A 14,450-nucleotide genomic window follows, 5' to 3' on the forward strand; every position below is an offset into this window, starting at 1 on the left:
CAGTGGCTAAAAGAATAATAACGGTCAATTTTATTAATAGGTATAAAAGTTAGAGGAGTCCTCATTCCAAGGGGTCCTCATAATGTCTGAATTATTCAGCTCATACAGATCTTGAATCACTTAACTTGTTAGTACTTTAAAATCAGTTTTAATAGCTAATTCTCATGATAGCTTTCCAGACTTCCCATTTAGAAGCTAAGTGCTATAGGTGGTGTACCTTTGGTATGTTTTCTGATCTCAGAGAAAACAGAATCAACTATTTGGTAGTGTAGTCCAGAGAAAAATGAATTGAGTCTATTAATTGTTTTAATTAGATTCAGAAATTCCTGAATGGAGACTGGCAACTTAGAAGTGAAATACCCATATTATTTTACCGAGTCTCCAAGGAGTATGCCTCTATTAGTTTGGCATTTAGATGGGTTGCTTTTATTTGAAGGATTAATTAAGAAACTTTATTTGGGGACTTCCCCGGCAGTCCAGTGGTTAAGACTTTGCCTACCAATGCAAGGGGTGCGGGTGGTTCAATACCTGGGCGGTGGAGCTAAGATCCCACATGCCTCCTGGCCAAAAAAAAATATAAAACAGAAGCAATATTGTAACAAATTCAATAAAGACTTTAAAGATGGTCCACATCAAAAAAAAATCATTAAAAAAAAACTTTACTTGAATTTTGTTTTTAAGTGGCTAATGTTATTTTCTTATAGTTTGCAGTGTTGATGTGGGTATTTACCTATGTTGGTGCCTTGTTCAATGGTCTCACGCTACTGATCTTGGGTAAGTCTACAAAACCACTGGAATGAGAAATTACGAAAAAGATGGGGGACTATCCCTGGCGGTCCAGTGGTTAAGACTGTGCTTCCACTGCAGGGGGTGCGGGTTCGATCCCTGGTCAGGGAACTAAGATCTCACATGCCACACAGCACAGCCAAAAAAAAAAAAAAAAGATGGTGTGCAAGGAGCTTAAAGACATTTTAGTGGAGAATATCCTTATATTATAGGAAAAATAGAGGATATAGGTTAGAGATTGTGATCTCTTTAAATAAATTGCTAATACTGATACTGTTTATGGAAAAGCCACTTTACTTCCTGAAGACTACTCCAACTAACAGTGATAAACCAGATCAAGGGTGGCCTTATTTGATGGTGCAGTCATAGATCTAACTAACCAAGACCAGGGATGCCTGTATTTTATAAAGTCTGCGTGATGTGATTTGAAGCCAGGAATGGTTCCTGCAGCCTCCCTTGGTTACTTCATTGCCCTGTGGTGGCTCCCCACCAGCAGGTGCATCCAGGAGCCTTGTGTCTTCCTCATTAGGAACACTTCTGACTATCTCAAGAGTGCTGCCGGTTTGATGGCTTTGTAGTGTTTGTTCCCTAAATCATACCAGTCTGTTTTAAAGGTTGTGTATTTCCTTTTTCAGCTCTGATTTCACTCTTCAGTGTTCCTGTTATTTATGAACGGCATCAGGTAATTTAACTGCAGATTTCAGAATACAGAGCACACGCTCTTATATGGAACTTAGAAATGGATCAGTGCCAGTTTCCAAAGCCTTATAAAAATGAGAAATGTGGTTTCTTAAGCCTTTAATATGTTTAATAAGATTTTTTAGCAATGGTAATTTTCTAGTAACTTCTTTCTACCTCTCTTTCAGGCGCAAATAGATCATTATCTAGGACTTGCAAATAAGAATGTTAAAGATGCTATGGCTAAGTAAGTATTTAAAATCTTTTTTTAACACTAAGGATAGGTGTACTGACTTTGACAACAGCGCAGTATTCTCATATTTAAGACATAATGAGTAGTCAATTTCAATCAGACCTAAAGTGTGACAGAGTTGCCAAAAGATTTTTTTTTCTAACATTTGGATCATTAATTTCTTATTACTTATATATATATATATATATATACACACACATATAATACTTATATGTATTTAAGGCTTTATTTAAGTCTAATTTGTAAGGCCAGGGTGGCAAAATTATAGCTCATAGTTTGACAGCCTTAGGATTTTATTTCTTGTATAAGCTGAGCAATGTACAAGTAATTCTTGAATTAATTAGTTAAGAAGCAGAAAACAAAATACTAAAATTCCAAAATATTTACACTAACCTTTTCCCCCTCCTTTTCATTTGTAGAATCCAAGCAAAAATCCCTGGATTGAAGCGCAAAGCAGAATGAAAAAACCTGAAATAATTAACAGTAGGAGTTTAAAGGGGATATTCATTTGATTCCATGGGCGGGGGAGGGGTCAGGGAAGAATGAAGCCTTGACATTGCAGTGCAGTTTCACAGATCTTTATTTTAGCAACACAGTATCTGAGGAAAAATGACCTGTCTTGACTGCCCTGTGTTCATCATCTTAAGTGTTGTAAGCTGCTATGTATGGATTTAAACAGTAATCATATTTGTTTTTCCTGTATGAGGCACTGGTGAATATAAAAGATCTGAGGAAGCTGTATATTATTATACTTTGTTGCAGGTAGTCTTGCTGTATTTGGGGAATTGCAGAGAAAGTGGAGCTGAAAAATAACCCTTTTCACAGTTTGTGCACTGTGTATGGTCTGTGTAGATTGATGCAGATTTGCTGAAATGAAATGTTTAGACGAGATCATACCACCAAAGCAGGAGTGAAAAGGCTCGCCTCGCTGGTATGTTCTAGGTGTATTGTGAATTTTACTGTTATATTAATTGCCAATATAAGTAAATATAGATTATATATCTATCTATATATAGTGTTTCACAAAGCTTAGCCCTTCTACCTTTCCAGGCTGCCCCACAGTGCTTGATATTTCAGTCGTTGGTTTCATGTGTGTAGTTCCAAAGCACATAAGCTAGAAAAAGAACATATATTTCTAGGAGCACTACCATCTGTTTTCAACATGAAACGATGCCATGCCAATAGAACTCCTCAACATAAACTTCATCACACAGTCTTACTGTAGTTAATTTTGTCACAAACCCTGGACTGAAATCTAATGCTTCCAAAAGTGTTGTTTGCAAATATCAAACAAACATTGTTATGCAAGAAATTATAAAATGACGATTTATACAATTGTGGTTTAAGCTGTACTGAACTAAATCTGTGGAATGCATTGTGAACTGTAAAAGCGAAGTATCAATAAAGCTTATAGACTTAAAATATGTTTGGTATTTTGGTTTCCTGAACGTGCTGCAGATCAAATTGGTAGACTTCACTTCCACGCGTGTGCGGTGGCTTGTACTTTCAGAAAGATTTTAAGCTCAGAGTACAGCTACATTTATTTTGAAAACCTAAAGAACAATTTATATAATCAAATTTATTTGACACATACCAAAATGTTTTTTTAAATATTTTTATACTTTGATAATTGAAAATACATGCACCAATATTTTAACCTAGAATACAGTGCAGGATTTATGAACATACGTAAAATCATACCATATAAATGTTTACAAATCAGATTTAAGAACTTTTCTTGACACACAGACACTATTGCTTTTTAAATATAGTGAACATATCCTCATTGATCAATTTATTGTTTTTCACGTGGTTATTCAATGCAGGATCCGATCAGTATGAAAGGTCAGTGGTACAATATAGGCAGACGTGGTTATCACTCAGCATCACCAGTCACATGGTTACAGAACACAGAATTAGGGCTGCATAGGGACTCTAACTGTGGGCCCAACAACCTATCAGTGGATTAATGTAAGGCATTAATAAATTGGCATATAAAAATAGCTTAATGAGTGATCTAATCCATTTAGAATGCTGAAGCACTTCTGTGGTAAATGTTAATCTATTTAATTGAAAATGCTTCGTTTCACCTTTCCTGTAAACTGACAACTGCAAACAGCCAGTGACTCAAGATGCAGAATTTTTTAGTTCACTGACTAGAAGGACGAATCGGTACATGTGCTCAGAGTCCCAGTCCCTCACTCACCAGCCTGCCTTCCTGAGCGTGCCGTCAGCCCTCGCCGTTGTCAGCGCTCGGCCAGGTGTCAAGTACGATGGACGTGGTTTAGGATGCCTTCTGGTTTTGCTGGCCAAGTCACATCCTATCATCCAGCCAACTCTGAGGAACTCTAAACTAGATGATTTTTTTATAATCTTGAGTTGTCAAATATTATTTGGGCTTAGGAATTTGTTCGGCAAAGAGTTTTTAAAAATCCAGACTTGACCTATGTAGTTCACGTGACACTAATCACTGGGGCCAAGTCCACCCCACGCTGGGAGTGGTAAACCCAGCACAGCCTCAGGTCACCTCAGTTATCACCATTTAGGTTTAACGAGATAAATCAGCTCACCTTCCTGGACCTACTTGAACTTTTTTTTTTTTTTCCCTTCTGTTCTGTAGTAGAGGTTTGTTTTATTTGAAGTGTTTTGGATGTTGTGGGTTTCGCACTCAATATGATGAAAACCGGTTCTACCCACCCACCCTCCGACTCCTGAATTTAAGTTTCTTTGCTGCTCAACTTCAAATAGCCACTGTTTCCCAGGCAGGTAACTGATGTCTTTCATTTAGGAAGCCTTGACCTAAATACCTGACCTGGGTGGCAGAGCAGGAGTCTGCTGAGGGTCCTGTAGCCCTCCTCAGTTTTGACGTTTTAGCACCATATGTAGAAAGGAGACAATCTGTGGGAGGGGAGACAGCAGCCCACACACCTGGAAGCTTTCAAAGGCACTTAATGGATATAAAACTCTGCAAATGAAACGTTAAAAAATTAAGTGTCTCAACTTGTTTATACATGGCTCATTTGGTTTTGAAAGCTAAATGTGGAGAACAGAGGCTATCAGTATTTCTAGTTCAGTGAATCTAACTTAAGCTGTCCTGTTCAACTTCCTTAATTGTAAAAATGAACATTTTTAAAGTATATAGAAACATACTAGCAAAACATCTTTTGTAAAAGTTTTGATGCAAATCAAAAGCTACATATTGGTTAGGGTAACTGAGGCTTTAAATTTTGTTAGTGGGCTACACTGTCAGATAGGATTTCTTTGTCAGTGTAGTTACTACGTATAGTTTTTGGTCTCAGGAACAGAGGCAAGCAGTCTTAACGTGTTAGAACTGACCTTCCTTTTTGGCCTGACGGTTTTGGAGATTCCAGGCGATGGGCGCCGTCACACCACTTCACTAGCACTTGGAGCTTGTACGGCCTGCGGTGTCGTAGGCCTTGCCCAGCAGCTGGCGGCCAGGAGGCACCTCATCACTGCCTCCGCGGTGGCTGGCGGCAGCAGCAGCAATAAAGTAAGAGGACTCTGGCACTTCCAGGCATCGCCACACGAACACACTGAAAAGGCAGAACAAACAGTCATTTTGCAGGGCTGGACATCATGCTTTTGTCAAGTGACAAAAACCAACTTTGCCAAGTGCTCCGGAGTCAAGCCCAGGTGGTGTAGTGAACATTTTGATTTCAATTTCAAAAAAACAAACCAGGGATCTTGCCACCAATTAAAGGTCTGTTGCTTTTTTAAAAGGTCTATTGTTTTTTGTTTCGTTCGGCTCTTTCAGCAGCCTGCGTGTCCCTTCTGAACGGGAGGACTTCTGGCAGCCTGACTTCACACTATCTCTCTTGTTACTACTGAAAAGGTTTTATCAGCTCCACTCGAGTAGGAGAGCCCTTCCTGGTGCTCAGCACAGGGCCAGGGATCGTGGTAGGCTCCCATGACTGCAAAGGCCAAGGGGGCCCTGCACTGGAAAGGTGACGTCTAAGCCTTTTTTAGTAATCAAGCGTCCCCTCGTATCTCCTGGGGACGGGTTCGCTTATGTCTCCTAGTGCTTGCCTGTTCACAGTTTGGCGGATGCTGCTTTGAATGGGTGTTTGCGCCCCACGGGGAGCTGCTGTCAGTACTATCTCAAGGGCTCTAAGTGCCAGCAGCGGTTGGCACAGCAGCCTGGAGATGGGTGCTCCCAGGCAGGCCATCAGAAAGCATCTTTTGGGGCCATTTTCTACACAGTGCTTTTGGGTAGGAAGTGGGCTGAAATTCTCTTCAGGTGCCTTTTCCACAACCTCAGACCACTAAAAATAAATCTGGAATGCATGCATTTCTTCTTGATCCCCCCCGAGGAGTTCTGCCTGGGCTGAACAGAAACCAATATTCACGTTTCGATAAAGCCCTTCAACTACATTAGATGTGGAGAAGCTGAGTGACTTCGAATGACCTCATCCTGTTGCTCCACACTCCAAATAAGAAACGCCCTCTGTGGAGGGACAGGAGAAAGCTGCTTTCTTGGAAGTGCTGATGTCATCTCTGGAGCAGGCTGGTAGGGGTCCTTCCAAAAGGCACTGGAAGACCAGCCATGCCTCACAGGACAATGGGCCTGTTTCACAGTGAGCAGTGGTTAAGGTCAGTAGCAGCCCTGGCTCAGGAATCCACATAGCTGGTTGAGGCTCTCCTGCTACTAAATAGCACTGGCCCTAACGGCTTCGCCCCTTATCTGATCTCATGTGTATAAACGGGTAACACATGTCCTGCTCGTTTCTCGGGGTGACTGAGCCTCAGTATTACTATTTTTAAACCTCTCGGTTGTGGATTAATGATCCACGTTAAGAACTCTGGTGATGAATTGGAAGTTCTGAGTTAAAAGGCCTATGGATCAAGGTCATTCTAACCTCCTGATTATATGCAGTGGACGCCGTGGGCTGTCCAACAGCTCCTACTGGAATCAGTATCTTGGGCCTCTCACTACCTGCCCCTCCAGCCAGCAATGCTCAGAGTAGCTGTTGCATGCCGTTGGCTGCTCACCAATCCCAGGACAGCTCTAGTGGGGACAGAGTCCCATCAAGAATTGGGTTGGGGGCTTCCCTGGTGGCGCAGTGGTTGAGAGTCCGCCTACCGATGCTAGGGGACATGGGTTCGTGCACCGGTCCAGGAAGATCCCACATGCCGTGGAACGACTGGGCCCGTGAGACATGGCCGCTGAGCCTGCGCGTCCGGAGCCTGTGCTCCGCAACAGGAGAGGCCACAGCAGTGAGAGGCCCGCGTACCACAAAAAGAAAAAAAAAGAATTGGGTTGGGAGTCACCAGAGACTAAAGCCCTTCTACTTAGAAAGTCGTCACTGGATCTCTGGTTCACTGTCCCACCTCAGCCCCTCCACGTGCCCCTGGGAGGAGCTGACACCTGAGGTGGGGACGGGAGGGGGTGAAGGCTAGGCCTGGGGGCAGAGCTAGAAAAATCAGGCTGGTACCTGCAGTCGTCTCCTCCAGTGCTGACCACGTACTTGTCGTCATGAGAGAAACGGATGTTTGTCACGTGAGCCGAGTGACCGAAGTAACGCTTATGCTTGGCCTGTGAGCAAAAGTGAATGGAAGTGATTAAGAGACCCTGTTCCTTCAGCCACCATGGACCACTTCCAGGACTCAGTTCCCCCCTCCTAGGACCTCCCTTCACCCATGGGATGCCCGTTGGGTCTGAACATCTCTGTGAGCAAGCCCTTCGCTGGCTTCCTGCCTCATTCCTGCCCCACTTGTGGCCACTCTGTCCCCCCTCCATCCTTCTGGCTTCCAGGACTTCCCCTCCTGAGGGAGAGGAAAGGGTTAGGTGTTGCCAAGTCTCCCCAGGGCTGTGACAAGATTCCTCTTGTTCTAGATTCTAGATGGCCGTGTAGATGTGGCCACGATTTCCAGCCGACCGCAGAAGATCAGCCAGCCTGGAGGCAGTGCAGGGAGTTACTCTAAGGAAAACTCACAAATTTCTCTGTGCATGGGAAATCAAAGAGCTTCACGAGCCCAAAGTCGTCTCCCGTGACAATGTTCAGGCCAGCGTGGGTCACACACGCGCAGTTGACATCAGCCTTGTCTGCGTTTCGTGGCCAGATGCCAATGACTTCATCTCCCAGAATGCTGTTCCAATAGGAAGAGGTGTGAGACAGGTGGACGGGTGGGAAGGCTTCCTGCAGTCAGGCACCCTCTCCCAGGAACGAGAGGGGAATTCAGCATGGTCACGTGGCTCCTCCGGCAGGACGGCACCTGTCCCCTCCCGCTCTGAATACCTGCCCCAGCTCCTACTATTCTCTGCCCCAGTCCCTTTCACCCTAAAAAGAAAAGTTACCTCCATCTTTGATTCTCTCCCTCTTCCCTACGATGCTTCTGAGTATATGTAGCTTGGGAGAAGTGCGGGGCTCTCCAAGCTCACGGGTTGGTGGCCTCTTTTCCCTTGACGTGGCAGGGCCCTGCTGCTTACCCTGCTACCCGGCACTGCCGGCCCTCCCTCTCCCTCCCAGGGATTGCAGGAGGCCTCACTATACCGCAGGGGGTCTGGCCAAGAGCTGGGGGATGGTTTCCCTTTGAACTTGCTAGATGGGGTTGGGGACGAGTAGGACAGATTACACAAAAAGAGGGACTTTGCATTTCAAAAGCCCAGGTCAGACCAAAGCCAGCGGCCCAGACTGGGAGCAAGAGGCCTCCCGCCCTGACCCCACAAAGAAAAGAGCTCTGTCTCTAAGCTGCTTCGGATCCCAGCCACACACAAACTTGGAGGCTGAGGCTGGGACGAGAGTCTCCCTTGTGACCTTTTCCTCCAGAAGAGCTTTCCTCCAGTCACCTTGTCCAGGAGGCCCAGGTGATCTTCTCAATGACCGTGGCTTCGGTGACCTGCTTCCCCAGGGGGACCTCATGCACCTGGCGCTTGTAGGCTCCTGTTGACACCTGCAAGTGGGAAGCAGCCAGGCCTATCAACTTTCTTTCCCGTCCAAAGGACTCCCCTTTGGGTGTATTGCTTCCCAACCTCTGCATCCCCAGGACTTTTCACCAAACCCAAGCTCAGCTCCAGGCTGCAAAGCCTGTGGTCAGCCCGCCGCAAAGTTCACATAAGCAGGGCATTTTTCCCTCCGTTTTCTTGCTATTTTCCAAAGTCCTACGGCAGCTTCTCCAAGTGTGGTTCTTGAGCGGCAGCATCAGCCTCAGCTGGACACTGATTAGAGATGCACGTTCTTGGGCCCCACCCTAGACCTACCTAGTCCGACAATCTGAGGGCGGGGCCCAGCAGGCTTTCACAAAGCCTCCAGGTGATTCTGGTGCGCGCTCACGTTTGGGAACCCCTGTTCTCAGAGAACCAAGGTCCTGTGCAACAGAGCTGAGGCAAGTCTTCTTATGGACAGCAGCTGACGGAGATGATTTCTGAAGTATTAGGACCTGATCCTGGCTTCTCTGGGAAACTTCTAGAGGCAATTGATCATTTTCCAGCCAACGGCCACTGCCTCCATCGCCAGCCCCCTCCCTCCCTGGGGTGCTAGACCAGCCACCCCAGATATCCCTGCTGTACAGGGATGAGCCGAGATCTTTCCCACATCAGGGCCTTCATGCAGAAGGCCTGGAACCATGTTCCCGCCACCCTTGGGTGGCTGACTCCTACACACCCTGCAGACCTCAGCTTAAACAGGACCGTATGGAGAGGATGTCAGTGCATCTATTTAACAACAGTCAGTGCCTGTTAAATGCTCCCGCAGGGCGCTATACTTTTCCTTCTCGGCACATAATCACAATCTGTAGTTATAGGTATATTTTGTGATGATTTGTTTAATTCTCGTCTTGTCCAGGACAAGGCAAGCTCCAGGAGAGCAGGGACCAGGCCCATTTCATACACCCAAAAGCCTGGCGTAGCGCCTGGTTCAGTCCACACTTGATGAATGAAGCGTCCTCTCTCCTTTCACAAAGACTACCCGACTCCAGGCTGGCTCACAAATGCATAATATTTGTTCAAAGTGCTGGAGAAATCACTGTTCTATTTTCAGCTCTAAGTGCCAAGAGTGGGAGCCCTCGCGATCCCTCCCCGCTTGTCAGTCTCCCCGGGGGCCAGTGATGGGCTCTCACTCCAGGCTGGCTGACTGGAGTCTGAGTCCCGAGTTGGAGGGACCACACTACCCATGGGATGTGGAATTGAGATGAGTAAGTGTAAGAAGCAACACAGGCTTCCGTGCAGCCCCAGAGAACTAGGAATTAGGACACCTTGAAGGGGTGGTGGTGAGAGGAGGCTCAAGATGATTAGGGCTTGTTTCCCGCTTTCCTGCTGAAGAATAAGTACTATTTTAAATTCTATTCAACTTCCTTAAGTTCTCTAAGCCTCTGTTTCTTCATTTATAAAATAGGGAAACTAACAGTACTTAAACAGTTCCAGTGAACACATTTCCTGACACAGAGTAAGCACTGATTTCATAAAAGCCATTGTTTGTAATACTATTATTAACGGTTACCCCAGATATCAGTAAAGCCAAAGCATACCTGGATGTATTTGCCATCTGCGGAAAAATCCATCTGAATGACAAAGCTTGGGATATCTTTGCAGTAGCCGATGCGGTTCAGACTTGTGCCCTGAGTGAGGTCATAGAAGTCAACTGTGTGTCCAGAAGAACCAACAGCTAAGAATCTGCTGTCTGGGCTGATTCTAGAAAAAGCAATCCAAGAGCACAGGCCGTGAGGAGGGCTGTGTAGGGCTGGTCAGGCATGAGGTCTGCTCTGGGACAGGCCTCCCAAGCTCAAAGGCAATTAGATCACACGTCATGATTCACGTGTGGTTAGCTTTTCCTAAAGTCTATGGAATTCGACAGCTTCTCTGGATCAAAACCCCCCGTAAGTAAGTAAATGGATGTGTGCAGTCTTTTGTAGAAGGCCTTTTAAGAGAAGTTTTTATCACACTCTTATGGAAATTAGCAAAGACATGTCTGAGAACTAACGTGTGAGAGGGTCTCCTTCCATAGTTGGCTCACTGAAAGGGACCCTCTCACAAGTGAGCTCTTCATTCCAGCCATGACCCTCCTGGAATGGGAACCATGGGAGGGAGAATGAATGCCCGCCTTTCTCCTCCCTGCCCAGACTGCCTGCTATGTACCTGATATCTTGGATAGCAGATTTCCGGTCTCGTTTCTTCCCCCAAACTTTCAGGCTGTTCACCAACAAGACGACAAACTCTCCATTCTTCATGCCAATGGCCACCATCTCCCCGTCAGGGCTGTAGGCTGCACACCTGGCCGCGTGGCCCAGGTTCACCTTGTTTAGCAGCTTCTACATTGACACAAAGTAATACCACCTGAGCCCTTGGCCGCCTCAGCTGGTCTCCAGGGGAAATCCTGCACCCAGGCCAGAGCAGCCAGGCTGCCTCTAGGGAGGCTCCAAACTGCTTGCTTCTAATAGTAGGTGTCCCTGAGTGGCTGAGGGGGGCAGTATGTTTTGACTGAGCAGCTGGAGAGACAACACGGTTTAGGACAGAGGTTGGCGAACTTTTTCTGTGAATGGGTTGGGAGTAAATATTTTTAGGCTTTGGAGTCCATATGGTCTCTCACAACCAGTCAGCTCTGCCAGTGAAGCACAAAGGCAGCCATGGACACCAACATAAACAAAAAGCATGGCTTACTTTGCAGAAACGGGCAGCAGGCAGACTTGACCCTTGGGCTGCAGCTTGCTGACCTCTTGCTCGGGGGAAGAGTTTGAGCTTCAGCATGTGTTAGTTCAGATCCCAGATCCTGGCTCTGTCCCTAGCTGGGTGTGTTTGGGTAAGTTACTTCTCCGTCTTGCCATGTGTAGAGAATCGATATTAGTATTCGTCTTGCAAGGTGTTGTAAGCATTAACGATAGCGTATATGAAGCACCGGGTATGTAGTGGGTGTTAATAAACATAATCCTTATGAACTAAGGAGTATAACCACCACACTTAGCCTTCTCCATGTCTGTTCTATGATCCTTACACTGAAAATATGACTGAAACATTTACTAGCCATTTTGTAATGAAACCAAGTCTTTTAATTATTAGAACTTAAGTACTTGTTTTACTATCAGCTAAGACTTGGTAACATTAATCTTCCCCCCCCCCCAGATTTCCTATTTGACATTTTTACTCCAGACAAGTTATTTTTTTGAAATTTTTTGTATTTTTAAATTGTTTTTCCAAATGCTAAGAGAAACCTTGTTGGGGTTTTGATTGAAATGTTCCATTTGGGAACATTTGACATTTTAAATCATTTTTAGTTTTCCCATCCAGGGAAGACATGATTTATCTCTTTGTTTTTTAGTTTTGTGGGTTCTTTCATGACAAGAGAATAATCATTCTCAATTATATTATTCCTGTACTATAAATATTCATAGATGGATACACAGCTAAAGAGATATATATATAGAATGGGTGTGTGTGAACAGGACTTCTTTTATTATCAGTCCCTCTAACTTAATTGCTGCCCTGTGGCCGATCTCCTGCCCAGCCCCATGCCCCCTTCTGGCCTGACCCTGGCCGAACCTCCCCTCGCCCAGGGCTGTCACTGCTCCGAGGCCCACATGGGGCATCCGAGCCTGGGCAGCGTCGGCCCCTGACCTTGTCAGCCAGGTCCCAGATTCGGGCTGTGCCGTCGTTACTGGCAGAGATGAAGATGTCCTTGGAGGGGTGTGTGGCCAGGCCCCAGATCTCCCCTTCCATGTGTCCATCAATCAGGATGTTGGAAGCAGCATTTTTTTCACCAACTTCAATGATTTCTCCATCCTTGGTTCCCACTAAAATCTTTCCCTGTTGTAATCAAAACACTATTAGAAGAAAGACAAACACTACAGGATCCCACTCATATGAAGTACCTAGAATACTCAGATTCATAGAGACAAGTAGAATGGTGGTTTCCAGGGACTGGGGAGATGGGGCAAAGGGAGTTATTGTTTATTAGACACTGAGCCTCCGGTTCACAAGATGCAAAATGTTCTGGGGAGGGGTGGTGGTGATAATTGCACAACTATGTGAATGTATTTAATACCACTGAATTGTACACTTAAAAATGGTTAAATGGTAAATTTTATGTTCTCTATATTTTGTCACAATTTAAAATAAAATAATATAAAAAAACACTATTAGAGTAACTTGGGAAAGTGCCTTTGCTGGCACTGGTATTAAAATAGGAAGAGCCAAGAAGTGTTTTGTTCTTAGCCACTGATTTGCCATCCTTAAGCGAGCCCCTCACTTGGCCTGTACTCCCCCCGCCACCTTGGGGAGAGTTCCACCAGAGCTCTCCATCGTCTCGTCTCTGCTGAATGGTCCAGTGATTGCAAGCTCACTGCAGAGCGGGGCAGCCAGTTTCTGCTCTTGGACAGCCCAAGCTCTTCCTAAGTTCTTCCTCGCACTGAACAAAATCCATCTCCAGATGACTTCTAGGTTCTGGGCCTCGTTCTGCCTTCATCTCCTGTCTAATTACCCTTCCGGGTGATTGTTGTGTATCTATTTAAAAACAAAATTCCCAATTTTCAATTATGTAGAGTCCAAATCTGGTTTGCCTTTTTAGTGGAGAGCATCTAGAAAGCAAATTCTTAGACTGATACCAATTCCAAAATATAAATACAAGGTATTAAGTAGAGGTTAAGAGATTTGTTTTCAAGTGCTTCAGAATCTCCTGGGGAATTAAAAATAAAGAAGAAGAAAAGGAAAACACACATCAAGGTCAAGGCCCCACTCCCGAGATTCTGACTTGGCGGCTCTGGATACGAGTCTGGATATCCATGTTTAAAAGACAAAAGCAAAACTCCACAGTGGTGTGTGATATTTAGCTCAGGTACAACTTGAAAACCAATGGCTTTGAGTCAGACAGTTTGGCAGTCCTTCCCCTTCCCGGCTGCGTACCCTTGGGCATGGGCAACTACTTAATATCCCTGTGCCTAAAATAACATTGTCTATAATAACAGCAGCTAACATCTACTGACTGTGGCCATGTGCCAGGCATAACGAAAGACGCTGTGCATGTATGATGCATGCAGTCCTAACAACCCGTGTGCTGGACACAGAAAGGATAAGCAACACAGCCAAGGTCACACAGCCAGTTCTCCTGGGTGAGTCACACTCTGCACCCAGGTCTGTCTGACTGTGCTAAGCTGCTTCCCCTCTGCACTAAGCCACACCCGGGAGGCTTGTTCTAAGGACTCAACCACTCAGCACAGGGCAAGTGTCCGGCTGGGAAGGTGCTGGACGAATTCTGGGCGTCGCTGGCAAAGGCCCGCCCCACCCGGTGCTCACTTTGCCGCGGCACACGGAGCGCACACACTCCACCAGCTGCCCCGTCTCCAGTTGGAAGGCCCGGCAGCGCTTCATCTCCTGGTCCCACAGTTTCACAGCACCTCCTTCTTTGGTCCTGAAAAAGATCAAGAACTTAGCACGTTAGCCCTCATCCTAAGACCGCCCAGGACCCTCCGCTGCCCTCTCTCCCTGTCATCTCCTCAAGGTCCCATCCCCTCATCCCCAGGCCCAGCAGGACAGACCCTCTGGGGTGGCCCCTTTCATAAGCCCTGCTGATGAGCTACCAGAACCCCTTGAACCTAAAGATTTCCTAGACTGCTTTCAAATGCCACCACCGTGGGAGGAAGAATCGAAACCTAAAAAAATCAAGCTATGTTTTTATTAGATCGAACGACGAAGAGAAATGTTTCTCCCACTTTGCAGCTTGGCTTTCACACGGTCCCGGTCTGCACTGGACGTCCGCCCTCTTCTCACCCCTCCTGCCTCCTCCCAAAG

The 14,450-nt window shown here is 45.8% G+C and overlaps 2 protein-coding genes across 4 annotated transcripts in view; one reads left to right on the top strand and one right to left on the bottom strand.

Moving 5' to 3' along the window:
- Positions 1 to 3,139, top strand: part of RTN4 (reticulon 4) — a 64,378-nt gene extending 61,239 nt beyond the window's left edge. For all 3 annotated transcript variants that reach the window (XM_030877227.2, XM_030877225.2, XM_030877226.2), the window contains 4 exons: positions 705 to 774; positions 1,422 to 1,468; positions 1,653 to 1,711; positions 2,137 to 3,139. In XM_030877227.2, coding sequence (XP_030733087.1) covers positions 705 to 774; positions 1,422 to 1,468; positions 1,653 to 1,711; positions 2,137 to 2,179 — 219 coding nt within the window. In that variant the 3' untranslated portion in view covers positions 2,180 to 3,139. The remainder of the gene's footprint in view (positions 1 to 704; positions 775 to 1,421; positions 1,469 to 1,652; positions 1,712 to 2,136) is intronic.
- The window catches only part of EML6 (EMAP like 6), a 320,217-nt gene continuing 307,974 nt past the window's right edge, over positions 2,208 to 14,450 (bottom strand). The window contains exons 36-43 of the mRNA XM_060309467.1: positions 13,956 to 14,070; positions 12,282 to 12,470; positions 10,809 to 10,981; positions 10,202 to 10,364; positions 8,526 to 8,629; positions 7,672 to 7,825; positions 7,171 to 7,271; positions 2,208 to 5,271 (exon numbers count right to left, since the gene is read on the bottom strand). Coding sequence (XP_060165450.1) covers positions 5,115 to 5,271; positions 7,171 to 7,271; positions 7,672 to 7,825; positions 8,526 to 8,629; positions 10,202 to 10,364; positions 10,809 to 10,981; positions 12,282 to 12,470; positions 13,956 to 14,070 — 1,156 coding nt within the window. The 3' untranslated portion in view covers positions 2,208 to 5,114. The remainder of the gene's footprint in view (positions 5,272 to 7,170; positions 7,272 to 7,671; positions 7,826 to 8,525; positions 8,630 to 10,201; positions 10,365 to 10,808; positions 10,982 to 12,281; positions 12,471 to 13,955; positions 14,071 to 14,450) is intronic.

Source organism: Globicephala melas, chromosome 12, assembly GCF_963455315.2.
Source record: "Globicephala melas chromosome 12, mGloMel1.2, whole genome shotgun sequence".
NCBI classification, from domain to species: Eukaryota; Metazoa; Chordata; class Mammalia; order Artiodactyla; family Delphinidae; genus Globicephala; species Globicephala melas.